General features: G+C 39.6%; 1 protein-coding gene across 1 annotated transcript; it reads right to left on the minus strand.

The window, feature by feature from the left end:
- Window positions 1–12: 12 nt before the first annotated feature.
- Window positions 13–2168, minus strand: BDB00DRAFT_318509 (uncharacterized protein). Its single transcript, XM_053116915.1, has 6 exons — window positions 1633–2168; window positions 1142–1491; window positions 823–1022; window positions 369–756; window positions 143–298; window positions 13–37 (listed from the first exon to the last, which is right to left on the minus strand). Exons 1-5 carry the CDS (start codon window positions 1990–1992, stop codon window positions 196–198), a joined length of 1401 nt encoding a protein of 466 aa, XP_052980526.1. The 5' UTR covers window positions 1993–2168; the 3' UTR covers window positions 13–37; window positions 143–195.
- Between the last annotated feature and the right edge of the window lie 12637 nt (window positions 2169–14805).

Raw genomic sequence — 14805 nt, forward strand, 5'->3', positions numbered from 1 at the left:
TTCTGGTGGCTATGAATGTAAACAAGTATTTTTTTTTCTTTTTGGATAATGAGGAATAATAACAAAATTATAAGGATAGAATGAGTATACACGAAAGAAAGAAGGAGAAGGGAAAGTAACAGGATGGGAAAATTATATTTACAAAGTTAGTAAAAATGATCTGGGCTAGGAAAGGTGGTGGCTGCACAAGCGATACTATGAATCCGCTTTTGTTCTGAAATCGCGTTTGCACAAGGGGCAGCTTGAGTTCAATGCAAGCCATTCATGAACACAGTCTTTATGGAAATGATGACCACACCTACAGAACAGCCCTTATGTGAGATATCCAACTGAAATCTTGTAATGAACAAAAAAGGTTGACTACGTACCATAGTTTGCACACTAGGTCGTCTTGTTCATATTCGGATAAACAGATGGAACAGACAGCGTCTTCAGCAGGCGTAATGGTAATGGGATCATAGTTACGTTCGGTGTCTGCTTGTTGTTTGGGTCGTCGCATGAAAAACCATCGGAAAATGGATCGTCGTTTTTTCCGTTGCTGTTTTTGTTGTTGCTCCTGCTGCTGCTGTTGCTGTCGTGGTGATGAGAAAGAAGAAGATCTGGATGTGTTGTCACAACTGTTTGTGATGGAGGATGATACTTCTTCTTGTGGTTCGTTGCTCTTGTACTTATACACAGGCACATTATCAATTTCCTCCTTGCTTGCACCCGTCACAAGCCCACTTGCATAACCCAGTCGTAATGCTCGCATCAGTACTATGAATATCATCCAACGTCAGTTTCTGATCTCTAACGGCACAATTCCTTCTTTGGTTAGTTTACCTAGCACACATGGAAGACAGAAAATGACGGAAATGCACAGGAACAAGGGTATCAGTACGAGCAGGTAGCCAAGTAGGATCCAGACGAGGGTGGTATAAAACAATGAAGGTGCCCCCTGGATACATTGGCCGGATGTAAACAGAAAGTAATTGCCAATAATAAACCAGACGATCCCGAATATATCCAATAGTGATCTCAAGCTACAACAACAACAAGAGCCACATATCAACCGTGTAAGTACCTATACTGGGTTCTTTCCCTCAAATCCCTCTCACTAATGTGCTCTTGTCTTCTTTTTTCTGGATGCATGCCATCATACCGATCTGTCCAATTCCGCCTTGCTGGCATGACCGTGTCGACAGTTGCAGCATTTGTGTTCGTTGTAGGGGGCGCAGGTGGAGGAGGTGGTCGTGCCAAATATACTACTCCATCTCCAGCGGTACTTGTTGACTCGGTGTTGGCTGTAGTAGTAGTGGCAGTAGCAGCAGTAGTAGCATTCGCATAAGAGGATTGTTGCTGCTGAAGGTTATTTCCAGGACGAAGGTAATGGTAGACGACCAATGGCGTGTTTGCAACAGATCGCAAGAGATACACGATCAAAAAGACATCCAACGGCTTATCACAACCTTGATTTCTAGATACTACGAGGACGGTGATAATGCTCACAAGCTAGATGTATGCGTAGAGATTAAAGCTGGGTTTAGTGCTTACAGTAACATGCAGGTGGTCATCATTGTTTTTTTTTCGAATAACACCCGAATAACCGAAACCCGAACATTAGTGATAAAATATAAAGTGACCCTATCATACCTGTGCTATAGTAATCGTTAGATTTGCTAACACTAGTACGCGGTCCGCTCGTGATACACGGCTCCACGCACCCGATAGGAAGAACAGACGAACTCGGTGAGGCGCAGGTCGACCGGCAACTGGGTCGGACCGATCATGATCATTATTGTTGCTGGCATCCGTGTCATTGCTGGTGTTGTTATTGTTACGACTGTTATTCATTGCTTGCATTGAATGGTCCGCAGATTGCCCCATATTAGCGTCAGAGGAGGTAGTGGCAGCAGCAGCAATAGCTGGAGCAGAAAAAGTGCCAGAGTTGCTGCTGGTACTACTAGAGCTGCTACTCATTGCCGCCTTTTTTGCTGAGGGTGATGCGTCCATGTCTCCCAATGAAGCAGCTCTTTCTTTCTTTTGGTATGTGCTGCTATTTTTCAAAATTAATCTGTTTTTTTGGGGGTTTTTTGCGTAATAGCGTTTATAGAAAAGTCAGAAAAAGAGTGAAAGGAAAAAGGACGGCATGATATGTGTGTGTAAGTGTGTATATGCGTGGTGAGCGCTGTTCTCGTATCTGCATGACGCCCAACAAGCAGGTGACACTTAGACTCCGACATGATACGATTCCAGTGTGGGTCACAGTGGGTCTGAGACCCAAGTCTGAACAATTTGGCTGAGCTTAAGACCCGCGCTGAAAATTAGAGGTTTTTTTTTTTTTTTTGGTTCCTGAAGAAAAATTCAAAACTCCAACTTGCTGTACTAAGATAAACAACCACATCAACTAATTACACAGAACGAACACATCAGAGAATTGATCTTTCAGCGATGATTTGATGGACTTCATTATCGTTACTGTCGACGGTAGCGCAATTGCAATAGTCATACGCAAAATCCGAGATGTACTTTTTTACGCATAATATTGCACGCCTATATAATCAAGTGTCACATTGAGAGGCAGGAGCTTAGGTTGGTCCCTCAACAACCATGACATACCAGGGAAATATTAGCGTAGTATATCTCAAATTGCTAATACTCTTTCTTTCGAGAGTGTTATCATTAAATTGAGCGCAGTGGCTTCATATTGATTTAGCCCCTCAACTTTGATGCGTCACCATACCCCTTCGTCGGGTTCCTTTATCCTCCTTACTGGGAGGATAACATTTCCGGTAATTTTGGCTTGCATGCTACAGCGCACAGCGTGATGCACTTGACCAGTACTCATCTTCATTTTGCAAATATCGTATGTCTCTAACGATCGTATTTACTACGAAATATGTCACATTGAATCTCTAAGTGGTCATTCTATATCGAAAATGTTTCCATTTATTTTATGAGCTTATGCTATGTTGGTTTTATCCCTAATATGTTGATCTACGTCTTAGAAACTGCTTCTAAAGGTGGTCTAATATGTGCGGATTGAGAGAAAATGATTAGTACAAAAAGAAACCAAAGCTTCTCATGGAAAACAACTTTTCAACGTAGGTAGAGGCATTGTAAATTAATCCGTTCTTATGGTACTGATGCTTCTTTTGCACATATTATGTGTTTCTCTAATTACAAAACATTTTATTTTGTATAATGGCAACAACTTTATTTACTAATGTACGGATATATCTATTTTACTCCTCGGTTCTACGACGCTTTGTCTCTTTTTCTGACTTATCTATGCTGATACCGAGATCACGACATTTTTCTTCCAACTGGCTTGAGCATCAGTGGTTGATATATGGCTTTCTTGTGCCATCCGCTCGACTTCTTCATAGATCAATTTTCTTCGGCAAAAAAACCTCGACTCCGTGGAATTCCTTCTCCATTGCGTGCGGTACGTTTCTTCCAGAAATTGGACTGAAGGCTGCGCAGCAATTCCAATGATGTACTCGCGTCAGACATCGGTGACAATTATAAGCTTTCTGTTAAGCGTGTAGCTTTGTGGAGGCGGTGACGGCGATGCCAGAGATGAAGCGTCCACTGGGAGCGCATCGCAAGTTGTGGCAGTTTGGTGTTCAACGACGTCAACTTCTGAACTCGGAGCCATATTCGGCGGATTGCGAGAGAGGTACACCAGGTTGGAAAAAATGGAGTCAACAGCTTCTAGAGTACTGATAAAACCTTGTTGCTGTGACGATCCAAGAGCCTCAATATCGCTTTTGATCCCACTGATGTCGCTGTTGATGTTGCCGAATGAAGATCGCAGTAGTTCCGTTAAATGTGGCATAGCCCTTTCGATCTGTATACCTAACGGCTCTTCTTCTTCGCTGGTTCTTGCCAGATAACGCAACATGTCCGATTCATACTGTTTGTATAGCGAACGTCAAATATGGCGTGGGCCCCCAAGAAATGGGTTGGATGAAGCTTTTTCAGAACCACAGAGTCCTAAAATAATGGTATATCAGAAATACTTTAGGGATCTCGCCTTGAAGTTGTGCTTTATACAATATGATATAATATATAGTGACTATGTACCTGAATAAAAACAATTGTCAATATTTTAAGAGTCCAAATATTTTGGACCTGCAAGATCGTTTTAAACAGTCCTCGTCTCGAACTTGTTTTCCCAGTATTCGATATTAGGAAAGACTTTTTGTTGCAAGCTCTGTGGCGGATCAATTTTGGCTCGTGGTAATCAAAATGCACCAGCTTTTTAGGCATAGAAGCCAGCTTAAGCATGAATCGCTGGCTTCGGAAGACTTGTCAAGTAGCATCCGATCATCTTGTCTGAACCTCACCGTCCAATTCGGCGTTGATCACTGTCAGAAACATCTTGTTCGGCAATCGACCTCAGAGCACTACCGCAGTTGATGTGTGTTATTTTACTGGATCGAATACCAACAGCTCGGAGCGCTTCTTGATATCCATCTCTTTGCGTATCATAAGTGACAGCTTGCATACAGTTGGCATCCTTTGAGACGTGTATGTTGTACCAATGTCTGCGTGACATAAATCCGGGAACTCTTCGTTTTCAATATGCCAGCGGCAAAAAGGGTGGAGTGCCAAAGCTCCAATCGGACAAATTTTTCCACAGCGGTGTCTGATGGCAGCTCTGTACTCGACTCTTCCATGCTGATTGGTCTTGCCCTTATTCATAGTGATAACTAGAGCAATACACTTGGTCGGGCCTTCGTCTTTAAACTCGGTACAGAACAAATCTGGAAGTTACATAATACGCTTGGACTCGCCTCGACCAAGAATCGCATGGCCGAGCAAAAAATTCAATCGGTTGCGCAAATGGTGAGGCGTATATCGTCCAAATTGATAGCGCGAAACGGAACTTCAGCTCATCCAACGTATTTTCAAGTGTGTTGATGCCACGGTCCTCGTATTCTTTTCTTTTACGCACTGCATTTTCCTGGTCGTAATCGCTCAAAAAGTTCTTGACAATCGTTCCTCGGGCTGGTGGGTGCATATTTCCGAGGACACTGGCTTGCACAGCTTGTAATGATATTACTGCTTTGGCATATGCCTGTAGTGCTTCTTTACCCAAGCGCTTGGATTTGCCGTCCGGCAGCTTATCTTTCTTGTTTTTGATAATACCATTGGCCACTATTTCTTTCAAGAAAGCAACAAGTTCGGTTTCAGTGGCGATGTCGCCATCTCTAAACTCTAGTTTGTTGCATCACGACTTAAAAGAATAAGCAAACAACAACAAACAAAAAGTTAGTATTGCTGAGGTTGATATGCTTTCTTTAAACTCTCTAGCGCTCTAACTACTAATCAACGCACCTTCCAATGCGCCTGCCTCAAAAAATACGTGTTTCTTGTGTTTTCTGCCAAGTTCTCGAGATGTCTTGTCATTGCCGATTGGACTTGCTTCCCGAGAAATGCTTTGTTGCGGTCATTGACACTGACTTGGGTGCTATTAGCACTTATGCATTTCATTGTGCTGCTATCATATTTATAAAGAATATGTACCAGTATACGAGCTTCTTAGCTTATTGTCGGTACCTTGAAACCATTCAAGCAAACGAGTTCCTGAACGTTCCAGTACAATACGATCGCTTTCATGTTCCAATCCATTATTAGTATCGTCATATTCGCAAGGACATCAGAAGATTCATCGTTGCTACAGCTAGCACATGAGCTGTCTGCAGGTTCAGGCAGTTTTTTGCCGAATTGGCCACTTTGCATACATTACTGGTTGTTTTGACTAGGCAGCTTCGTCTTTTGGCACTTCCTATAGTGAATATTAGATTCTTTTCAAGAGATAGAGGTACTTAAGATTAGAATCTACTCACAAAATTCTATATGCAGCAATATGTAACAAGATAATCAATAATTGGTGAAGATTTCATGTAACACAAAGTCGGCATATATATTTGCCGAACAAGCGAAAGCTCCTGATTGGATTACGGTATTCGAACTACTGCTAATGTTTCCTTCACTTATAAACTTGTTCTAACTTTGAGCAATGATAACTCAAAACTTTATTAGAAAAATAAAAAATTGAAACTGATAATGTAACAGTGTCGGCCCAGATAGCAGATACTTATAATCAGGAACGTGATTGGGTAGACAGCGTAAATCAATATATAAGGTGAGACTCGGATATATCAAAGGATAAAATGATAGGGATCCACATAACTCAGGATCCCATCTTTATATATACGTCGAGTAATAGGGGGCTAGCTATCGTCTAAGTATTGATCTACATCATAGCTTCTATCTACAATATACACACCTATTACTCTATATTCAACCATGCGGTTGACTGTAAGTTATTATATCGTCTGAACCATGCGTTGTCGATCGTCAATCATGCAGGTTAGATATCGTCGTAACGGTATGCACAGTTACAGATAACTTTGTTCTCCTAGTCAAATGGAATATTTATAATCAGTTTAACACTTTGTTATAGTGTGGTGAGATAGTTTCACAGTACTTTAAAGTTACCTACTGAAGTGGTACAGTATAAGGTGGCATACACTATAATATAGATAATTTTTCTGCATCTATATTTTCATAAAATTTATATATTTATATATAAGCAGATTTCAAATCTGCTATAAAATTTGTTTTGATCTATATAGCAGATAATTTCTGCTGAATATATTTACTATGTTAGATAAATAATCTAAAGATTATTCTAAGCAGATTTGATAATCTACTATATATGATACTAGGAAAAATAAATAGTATATTTTATTTTTTTAAAAAAAATTTATATTTTTTTCTTATAATTAAAATCTTTTCTTCTTTTATAAGTACAATTTATTATAGTTATTTTGTTGGTATTTGAAGGTTCCTCTGGCAAAATATTTACATCTTTTTTATTAATATTTTCGTTTTCTCGTAATATAGTTAGGGTTATGCTTTGTATATATTTTTTTTTCTATCCCCAACTTTGGATTTTTTTTTTGGTAGAAATATCCTTCCTATTTTCCTCTTTTATATATATATATATATATATGAACAAATATTACTGCTAATATTTAAATACCAAGAATGATTAGAATGCATATATTCATTTTTTCATTTATAATATTATAAAATAACTTTTTTTGTTTTCCATTTTTTCATATATTATTCATCTTCAAAATACTTTTTTTTTTACTTCTAGCATAATTTCTTCAAAAGATTTGATCATAGATGTTTTGCATATGGAAATATTAATATTTAGGAAAATTTTAATAATATGGTGCATACTGACTTAAACCGTGAGCTGTCGAAAATTGAGAATTTTTGAAACGCCGCGGCTAAATTTGCACCCGAAACACCCGATATGTTTCTTCATATATCATACTCTATGTTTGCACTGGTCAGGAAATTACATGATCGATAGCTATAATCATTTATTTATAGAAGTCAGAAATAACAGAGGTAAAATAAAAATTAATCACTTGCTCCAATTCTGCGGTGGGATTTGTAACTTCTAGAAGTAAATTTCTCTACGATCTTGGTAGCTTCACGATCGTCTTTCATATCCTTGTATGCTTGGATATAACGCCAGCAACGGTTGTAGTATCGACGTATTGCCAAAGGAGGATCATCAGGAGGAGACGTGCGATCAAGATAGCCATCGAGATTATTTTTTAAGGAAGAATAAGAGTAATTACACTCTTTTCTTGCAATACGTTTCGACGCGCCCCAGTATCTTTCGATCCAGTTGGTTTCACAATGGTACTTCGGATACAATGCAAAGAGATGGCCTGCCTTAAGTACAGCTTCGTGCAACATCGTTTTTTGGGCAACGAAGTCAGGTTGAGCTTGAAGCATATGGAAGGGGCAGCAGTCATTGTACTCATTTGGAGGAGCTTTGCAATTGGTTATCCAATGTTGTTTCTTTGCCTCGAATTCACTCCAACGACCAAGACCACGCTCTTCCAGTATAGTCCTAAGTCCTTTTTGAATCCAGGTTCGGACCTCTTTTGGACCACGTTTTGTCTTGACTACTTCTTTTTGCAAAATATAGAAGTTCTGTATCTTCTGTTCGCCGTTAAAATCGGTGTACTTGCCAGGTAAGATAACTCTTTCTTCGATCCCCTTTAGCACTTTGTCCTTCAAGGTAAATCTGCTTGCTAATTTTGCACTTGCTCCGTAGGCATTGTGGTTGCTGGACTGGTCGAATACAAACAAAGCTTGGCAGTCAGGGTGGAGTCGCTCAAAGAGAGGAATGGCATCTTCTTTTAGCTGCTCCAGCATATCTTTTGAGGTCCAGTAGCCATCACGGTTCACACCTGCGAAAAAGAACTTCCGTGATTTCCAACCTTTGATCCTCATGGTTCCATGACATGGGCACTGGAACTCGCTAACCATAATTGATCCTCCTGGAGACTTCTTTCTGATTGGATTTTCACCTTCATGGAGCCAAAGATCAGTTTTGCCATCGTTTGAGTAGAAGGTTGATTCGTCATGGGTTACCATGACAATCTTCCTTTGTCCTTCCGGTAGCCGAGGTTCTTGGATGACATGCTCTTGCCCTTCAGGATACGTTTCCATGAATTGCTTATATTCAATCATCTGTGCTGCCCACGTTTGACGATATTTCACCACATCTTCGCGCTCGTGACCGTCGACGTAAACGTCCTTTTTGTTCGTACGATACTTGTAGCCCCATTCATGAAGGTAATTGCTTAGGACAGAAGCTGATATTTGTCCTGGAAGTCCAAGGAGTGTCGGAATGACAATCTCGTTCAGAAACTTCAACAATTCTGGTAAGTCTCTATGCTGTGGTTTTGTTTCTTTCAGCCAATGCTGTGCTGCTTCAGCCACGTCTTCATCACTTAGAAGTGATAATCGCTTGACGTGTTTGCCTTGCTGATGTGGTGAAATGCGGCCAGTCTCGAGATACTGTTTGGCATAAAAACATCGAATTACCATGGGTCGATAATACTTGGATGGACATATCCATGCAATCCTAGCTGCTATTTCGGATGCTGCTATTGCTCCTTTGCCTCCAACGCGTTCGCGGAAATAAGCATGGACCGCAATGTATTTTCTCAGCTCAAAGTCATTCAAGCCCCTTTCCGCCTCTTTCTTAATGTTCATTCGGGGAACAACGAGAGGTTCCAGCCGTTCGCATGCTTCTTCCATAGTCATCATCGGCTTGTAGTCGAGCAGCGACTCTATCCATTCTTCATTGGCACTTGTCGTCTCTTGCGACGCTTCTGTGTCGGTTGTTTCAGCAGTGCTACGCATGAAATCGGTAATACGGTAAGACCCATTTGCCTTCTTTGCTGCTATTTGCTGCCGGTAGTACTTTGTCGTTCTTCCATTTCCCCAGTATGGGCCACGTGAGCACACTTCATTACTCGATCGTATACCAAAATCAGGTATAGAAGCAGTCGAATCAGGTTCATCGTCGATTGATGCAAGTATCTCGAAATCGTCAAGTTCCTGATCTTCAACAATCGGGATTTGCACAGTGCGATCCTCAAGTAACTGTGAAATGGATCCAAAATGCTTGTAAGTGGTATTGTTCCGCTGTTCTTTGGCGCGTCTTTGTCGCTTGTTTGGAGGGGGCATGGGTGTGATAAACGCGGGTTGTGATAGATAATAAGAGAAGGATAATTATTAAAAGACAATATGAAATACAGTGAGAGTCAAATATGAGATAATTTCACTAAATGAATTCACAACCCTTTATATACTGTTGGAGATGCTATCAAAACTTCCGTTCGGATGAACTGATAAATGGATCGCGGACATGCCGGGTTTCGGATGTTTCAAAGATGAAGAAGGATGGGAAGGTTGAGTTTGTCGGCCATGATAATGGACGTTGTCTTCCGATTGTAAAGAGTGATCTTTGCCTCGATCAGTGCGTTCCTTGTTTGGTGAAGTCTCACTTTTGTCTGTGCTGGAATTAGTATCCGCTCTTTGACAGGTACACTTCGCTCAACTCAGATAATGTAGATTGAAACTAAGTACTGACAATGGTTGGTCCTGAGTTATGATTCTCGATTCTGATTCATGTTTAAGAGATTATCGATATTATATTGCAACGAAGTATTGACAATAGTTGGTCCTGAGTCATTCTCGATTGTGATCCATGTTTGAGAGATTATCAATATGGTGCTAATTATGTAATATTTGATTCATCCATGTGTGTGGTGTTCTCTCTACTGCATTTTAATGGTTACGAAGAAGATGGAATGGGTTGAGTTATTTGGATCAAACTCAAAGTAGTGTAGTTTCACCACAATGAGCGAGTATCAATGAGGGAAACACAACCCTTGTAAAAAAGCAGTATGATGATGAGGATAACATGTTTGTGTAACCATGACAAATACAATGTTACACAGGCTGTAATAGCCTACATCACCTCACTGATCTACCCCTCCCACCTTGTCGAATTCTTGGGTCTACATAGTAAATTTTCATATTCCGACAAAACTTTGATGGCTATCAGAGCTCTCTAAAACACCTTTTTTCATAAAGTAACGAGTAAGAAATGCTTATAATATGCTATTAAACACATCTTGCTGGTCAGAATCTCAAAAAATTCACTTTGGACAACTCTGATACACTTTCTTTTTTTGGGTCGGTATTTCAAATATATTAACGATTCAAGTCAGTATGCACCATAACTTCTTTTTTTTAAAAATAAAAATTTAATTTTTATTTTATTTTCAATATACAAGAATTTTCTTAGTTGCTACTTTCTCACAGTATTTAATTTAGCAGCTAGTTTCCTCACTAAGCCTTTATCAGTATCTTAAAGTAGTCTTCATGCTTTCGCTTTAATAGTCCCTAATTGATACACTAGCATCTGCATTGCTTCTATAACCTATAATGGTGTTATTAAGATATTCTTCCATCTAGCTTCATTAATCATTTGTTGAATATAAAGTAGTATATTATACCTCCATTGCATTACTAAAATCCTCGATCCTTAGCTGAAACTGTTTTTGATAATGCTTCAGGGTAACTAGTAGTCAAGAGCTAACATCTGTAGCACAATTGACAATATTATAGTTTTTTTTATTATAGCTATAGCCTTGATCAATCTTGCCTACATCGCCTCTCCGAACAATGTCACACCCACTAATCTGACCTCAAAAACATGAGAGAATTTTGTAAGGAATTCAGTTGTATTTGTTACAGTTTGTTCATGTAAGTGATCATCAAGATCAGTTACAAAAATTGAGGTTATCAACATTTTCAGTTGTGGGTTCACAGTAATTGGTTGTAATAGGTCAAGCTTAAAAGGAATATAGTCAGCTACAGAAAACAGGGAGCAATAAAGTATAGAGCAACTGCATGTAAGTTCGATCCATGTTCGCCAATCATTACTAGACCTTGTAATGCATATTAGGATGTTGAATGGTAGTATAGGTGACTCCATATTGAGGTTCTAGAGGATTATGAGAGTATTTGCATAAAGGCTTAAGATACTTAACATCTATACTATATAGCAGGCTGTTCAATACTTTATTAATTTTTTTAATTTTGATTTATTTTATATATTTAGTTGTTAAGTTTTATTTTTAAAAGATAAATAATGATCAATATAATTAGGGGTGGTCAGATAAAATCTTTGATTTTTGATGACGTTGGTAGCTGGTCATTATGACGGTAGTCATAACCCTAGAATGATGGTAATCATTCTAAACATTTGCCTACAATTGCCTCATAAACAGTGTTTATAGTTAGCTGATGATCTGACAAATAAAATATATTTACTTTAGAGTTTAAATTAAACTTTATATTATTACCTATAATCAGATACCATAATGCAAAAAAAAATTTAGGGGAGTAATCCTAAGTATTAGATAAATCGTTTATATAATTAATTTTGTAATATCTGTAATTTAAAAAAATAGTATATCTTTTAAATGATAATTCTTGTAAAAGATAATAATTATAGAGAGAAATAAAAAAAAAGTTTTAACACTTTAATGTTTTTATGATTTAAATTAGAAAAAGAAGAGGTTCATAATGAACCTTTAGGTTTATTATGGAATAGGGGATAATAAAAGAAACGAAGGTTCTTTTATATTCAATGCGAGGAATACTTGGACGAAGCATTCTTGATTACAATATAAAGAGATGTAAAGATGGAACCTTTACCAGCGTCTCAATGTAGTCTTCATGCTTTCGGTTTAATGTTGCACCAATTGACACACTGGCATCCGCGTCGCTTCCGCACAGAGTGAGAGGCTCCGTGCTGTCGTCGCCAAGACATTCTTCCCCCTATCATTTCAGCTTCATTAGTCGTTTGTTGAATATAAAAGTAAAAGCAGTATATCATACCTCTATGACATTGCTAAAATCCTCCATCCTTAACCGAAACTGTTTTTGATAACGCTTCAGGGGCGACTAGTAGTCGAGAGCTGACATTCGTAGCACGAACGACAATATCATATTTTTTTTTTGTTATGGCTATAGCCTTGATCAATCTTGCCCGCGTCGCGTTTCCGAACAATGTCACACCCGCCAACCTGACCTCAGAAACACGAGAGAATTTCGTAAGGAATTCAGACAGATTTGTTGTAGTTTGTAAAGTATTCGTAAGATCAATTACAAGATTTGAGGTTGTCAACATTGGCAGTTGTGGGTTCACAGTGTTTGGTTGTGCCAGGTCAAGCTTAAAAGGAACATGGGCAACTGCGTGTAAAAGTCGATCCGTGTTCGCCAATCATTGCCAGACCTTGCAATGCGTATTAGGTTGTCGAACGGTAGCACAGGTGACTCCATGTTGAGGTTTTAAAGGATCATGAGAGTGGTTGAGTAAAGGCTAAAGAGACTTGACGTCCGTACTATGTGGTGACGTGTAGTGCCGTAAAATTGCTTTGACACCTTCAATGTTGAATTGATATTCAGTCATGCATGTGACACGCTCATTTCCTTAATTTTACCACACTTTTTTAATGTCACCCTTATCCTTTACTATTTGTTTTACTCACATATCTATCAGTTTGACCGGTTTGTAAAGCTGGTGAGTATATTATAACAATATCAACTCCTCAGAATCTTTGATATATGAATTAAAGGTCATTTTCTGTTAATCAAATTTATTTCTGGGTCAGTGGGTGAAACGGAAGACTAATCACACACTTTCACTTCCTCGCTGAAAGTAAGCAACTAGCATGACTTGAACTGTTTCCATTTAAGCATAAAGATTTTTAACGAGTCAAATAAGAGGCGTTTACTCATGGTTGGTTTGATCTTGCAGACTGACAGTCTGATCGACGGTATCAGGTTGAGATGGGTCTATGTGGAACGGCAGAAAGGCGACTCGCGGCTGTCAAAATCTGACGGTCGGCATTGACCACAGCCCATCAAGATCCCGATCCCACGTTGCACGTGCAATTCCCCTTTATTCTCTACGTTGACAAAAGCGTGGCGGCCATCTCATTCTCGGGATTGGATAGAATATCATCTGCTCGTAGTATCTAGCGGTTGGTCTTTGGTATGTAAGCCTTCACTTGGATTTTTTCATTTCGTCCTTGACTTTTTTCTTGCAGCTGTAAATAGATATGTAGTGCTCAACGGTTTGAGCAAAGGCCTCGTTTTTGTTATCCACCCGTCGCAATAGAAGATGACATTGTGACTGCAGAAGCTTCCTAAAAGGTTAGTACCGTAATATAATCCCACAAAAAAAAAACTATCGTATACGCACGTTGACACGTTGAAAGTAATCAAAAGTGAAAATTGGAACGACAGCACTATGTAACCCAGAGGGCGATTTTTATTTATGCCATGGTTACACTATCCAAGTCGATGGCAACGTTTCGTACGGAGTAATACAATCTCCAAGCTATCCAATTTCTTTCATTGGGAACTGGAATGAGTGTATGAAAGATGCTGATAACTTTGTTGCTTTCCTTGTTGGAAAGAATAACCATGGCTTCCGCTACTACCATTGCTGTTGTTGTTGTTGTTACTCCAAAAAGGTCTTTGACTAGCTCCTCCGCCTCTTGCTCCCTCTTTCTGCTGCGCATACTGCTGACGCTGCGGCATATGATGCTGCTGACGCGGCTGTTGAGAAGGCTGAGCAAAAGATGCTTTTTGGATGTCCATGTTTTTGGGTTTCTGGCTTTTCCGGAATTGTTGCTGCTGATGCCTCGGCTGATGAGAATAATGATGATTGTGATGCTGTTGCTGTTGTTGTTGTTTATGTGATTCAACAGATCGACGTCGATCACCCCCTTGCTTTGTAAATTTATGTTGCTGCTGCTGCTGCTGCTGCTGTTGGGAATGTATTCTCAGATTTGGTGTGCTACTCCTTCGTAAATTGGACTTTTGCTGTTTCTTGTTACGTAATAATGGCTGTTGTTGTGGTTGATGCTTATATACATTGTTGTTGGGTATTATGCTGGTATTGTTGCAATGGTTATAATAAAATGACTGGGGATGCTGATAATAATGATACTCGGTAGTAGAATTGGTTGGGGCATTCGTAACAGGGGCGTTAGTTGCTGTTGTTGGAATAGTAGCAGGCATGGTTGGAGGCAGTGAATGTGGATGATACATGCAGTGATGTACTGTTGGAGCAGCAGCGGGCGATAAATCGGATGGAGATACATTATGCTGATGGTGATAGATAGATACAAGCTGTGCAGGTGATGGTGCATGAGCGGTCGACGGTAGTGCCGCAGAAGAAGAAGAACTGCCGCTGCTGCTGCTACTACTACTGCTACTGCTACTGCTACTACTGCTGCCGCTACTCTGCTCAGCACAAGAAGATGATGAGGACGGCGCTCGTGTCATGTTGGGCATTATCATTGGCGGTGGCGCAACGACAATACTGTTGTTGTTGTTGAC

Source organism: Zychaea mexicana (assembly GCF_025766255.1).
Source record: "Zychaea mexicana strain RSA 1403 chromosome Unknown BDB00scaffold_29, whole genome shotgun sequence".
Lineage (NCBI taxonomy): Eukaryota > Fungi > Mucoromycota > Mucoromycetes > Mucorales > Lichtheimiaceae > Zychaea > Zychaea mexicana.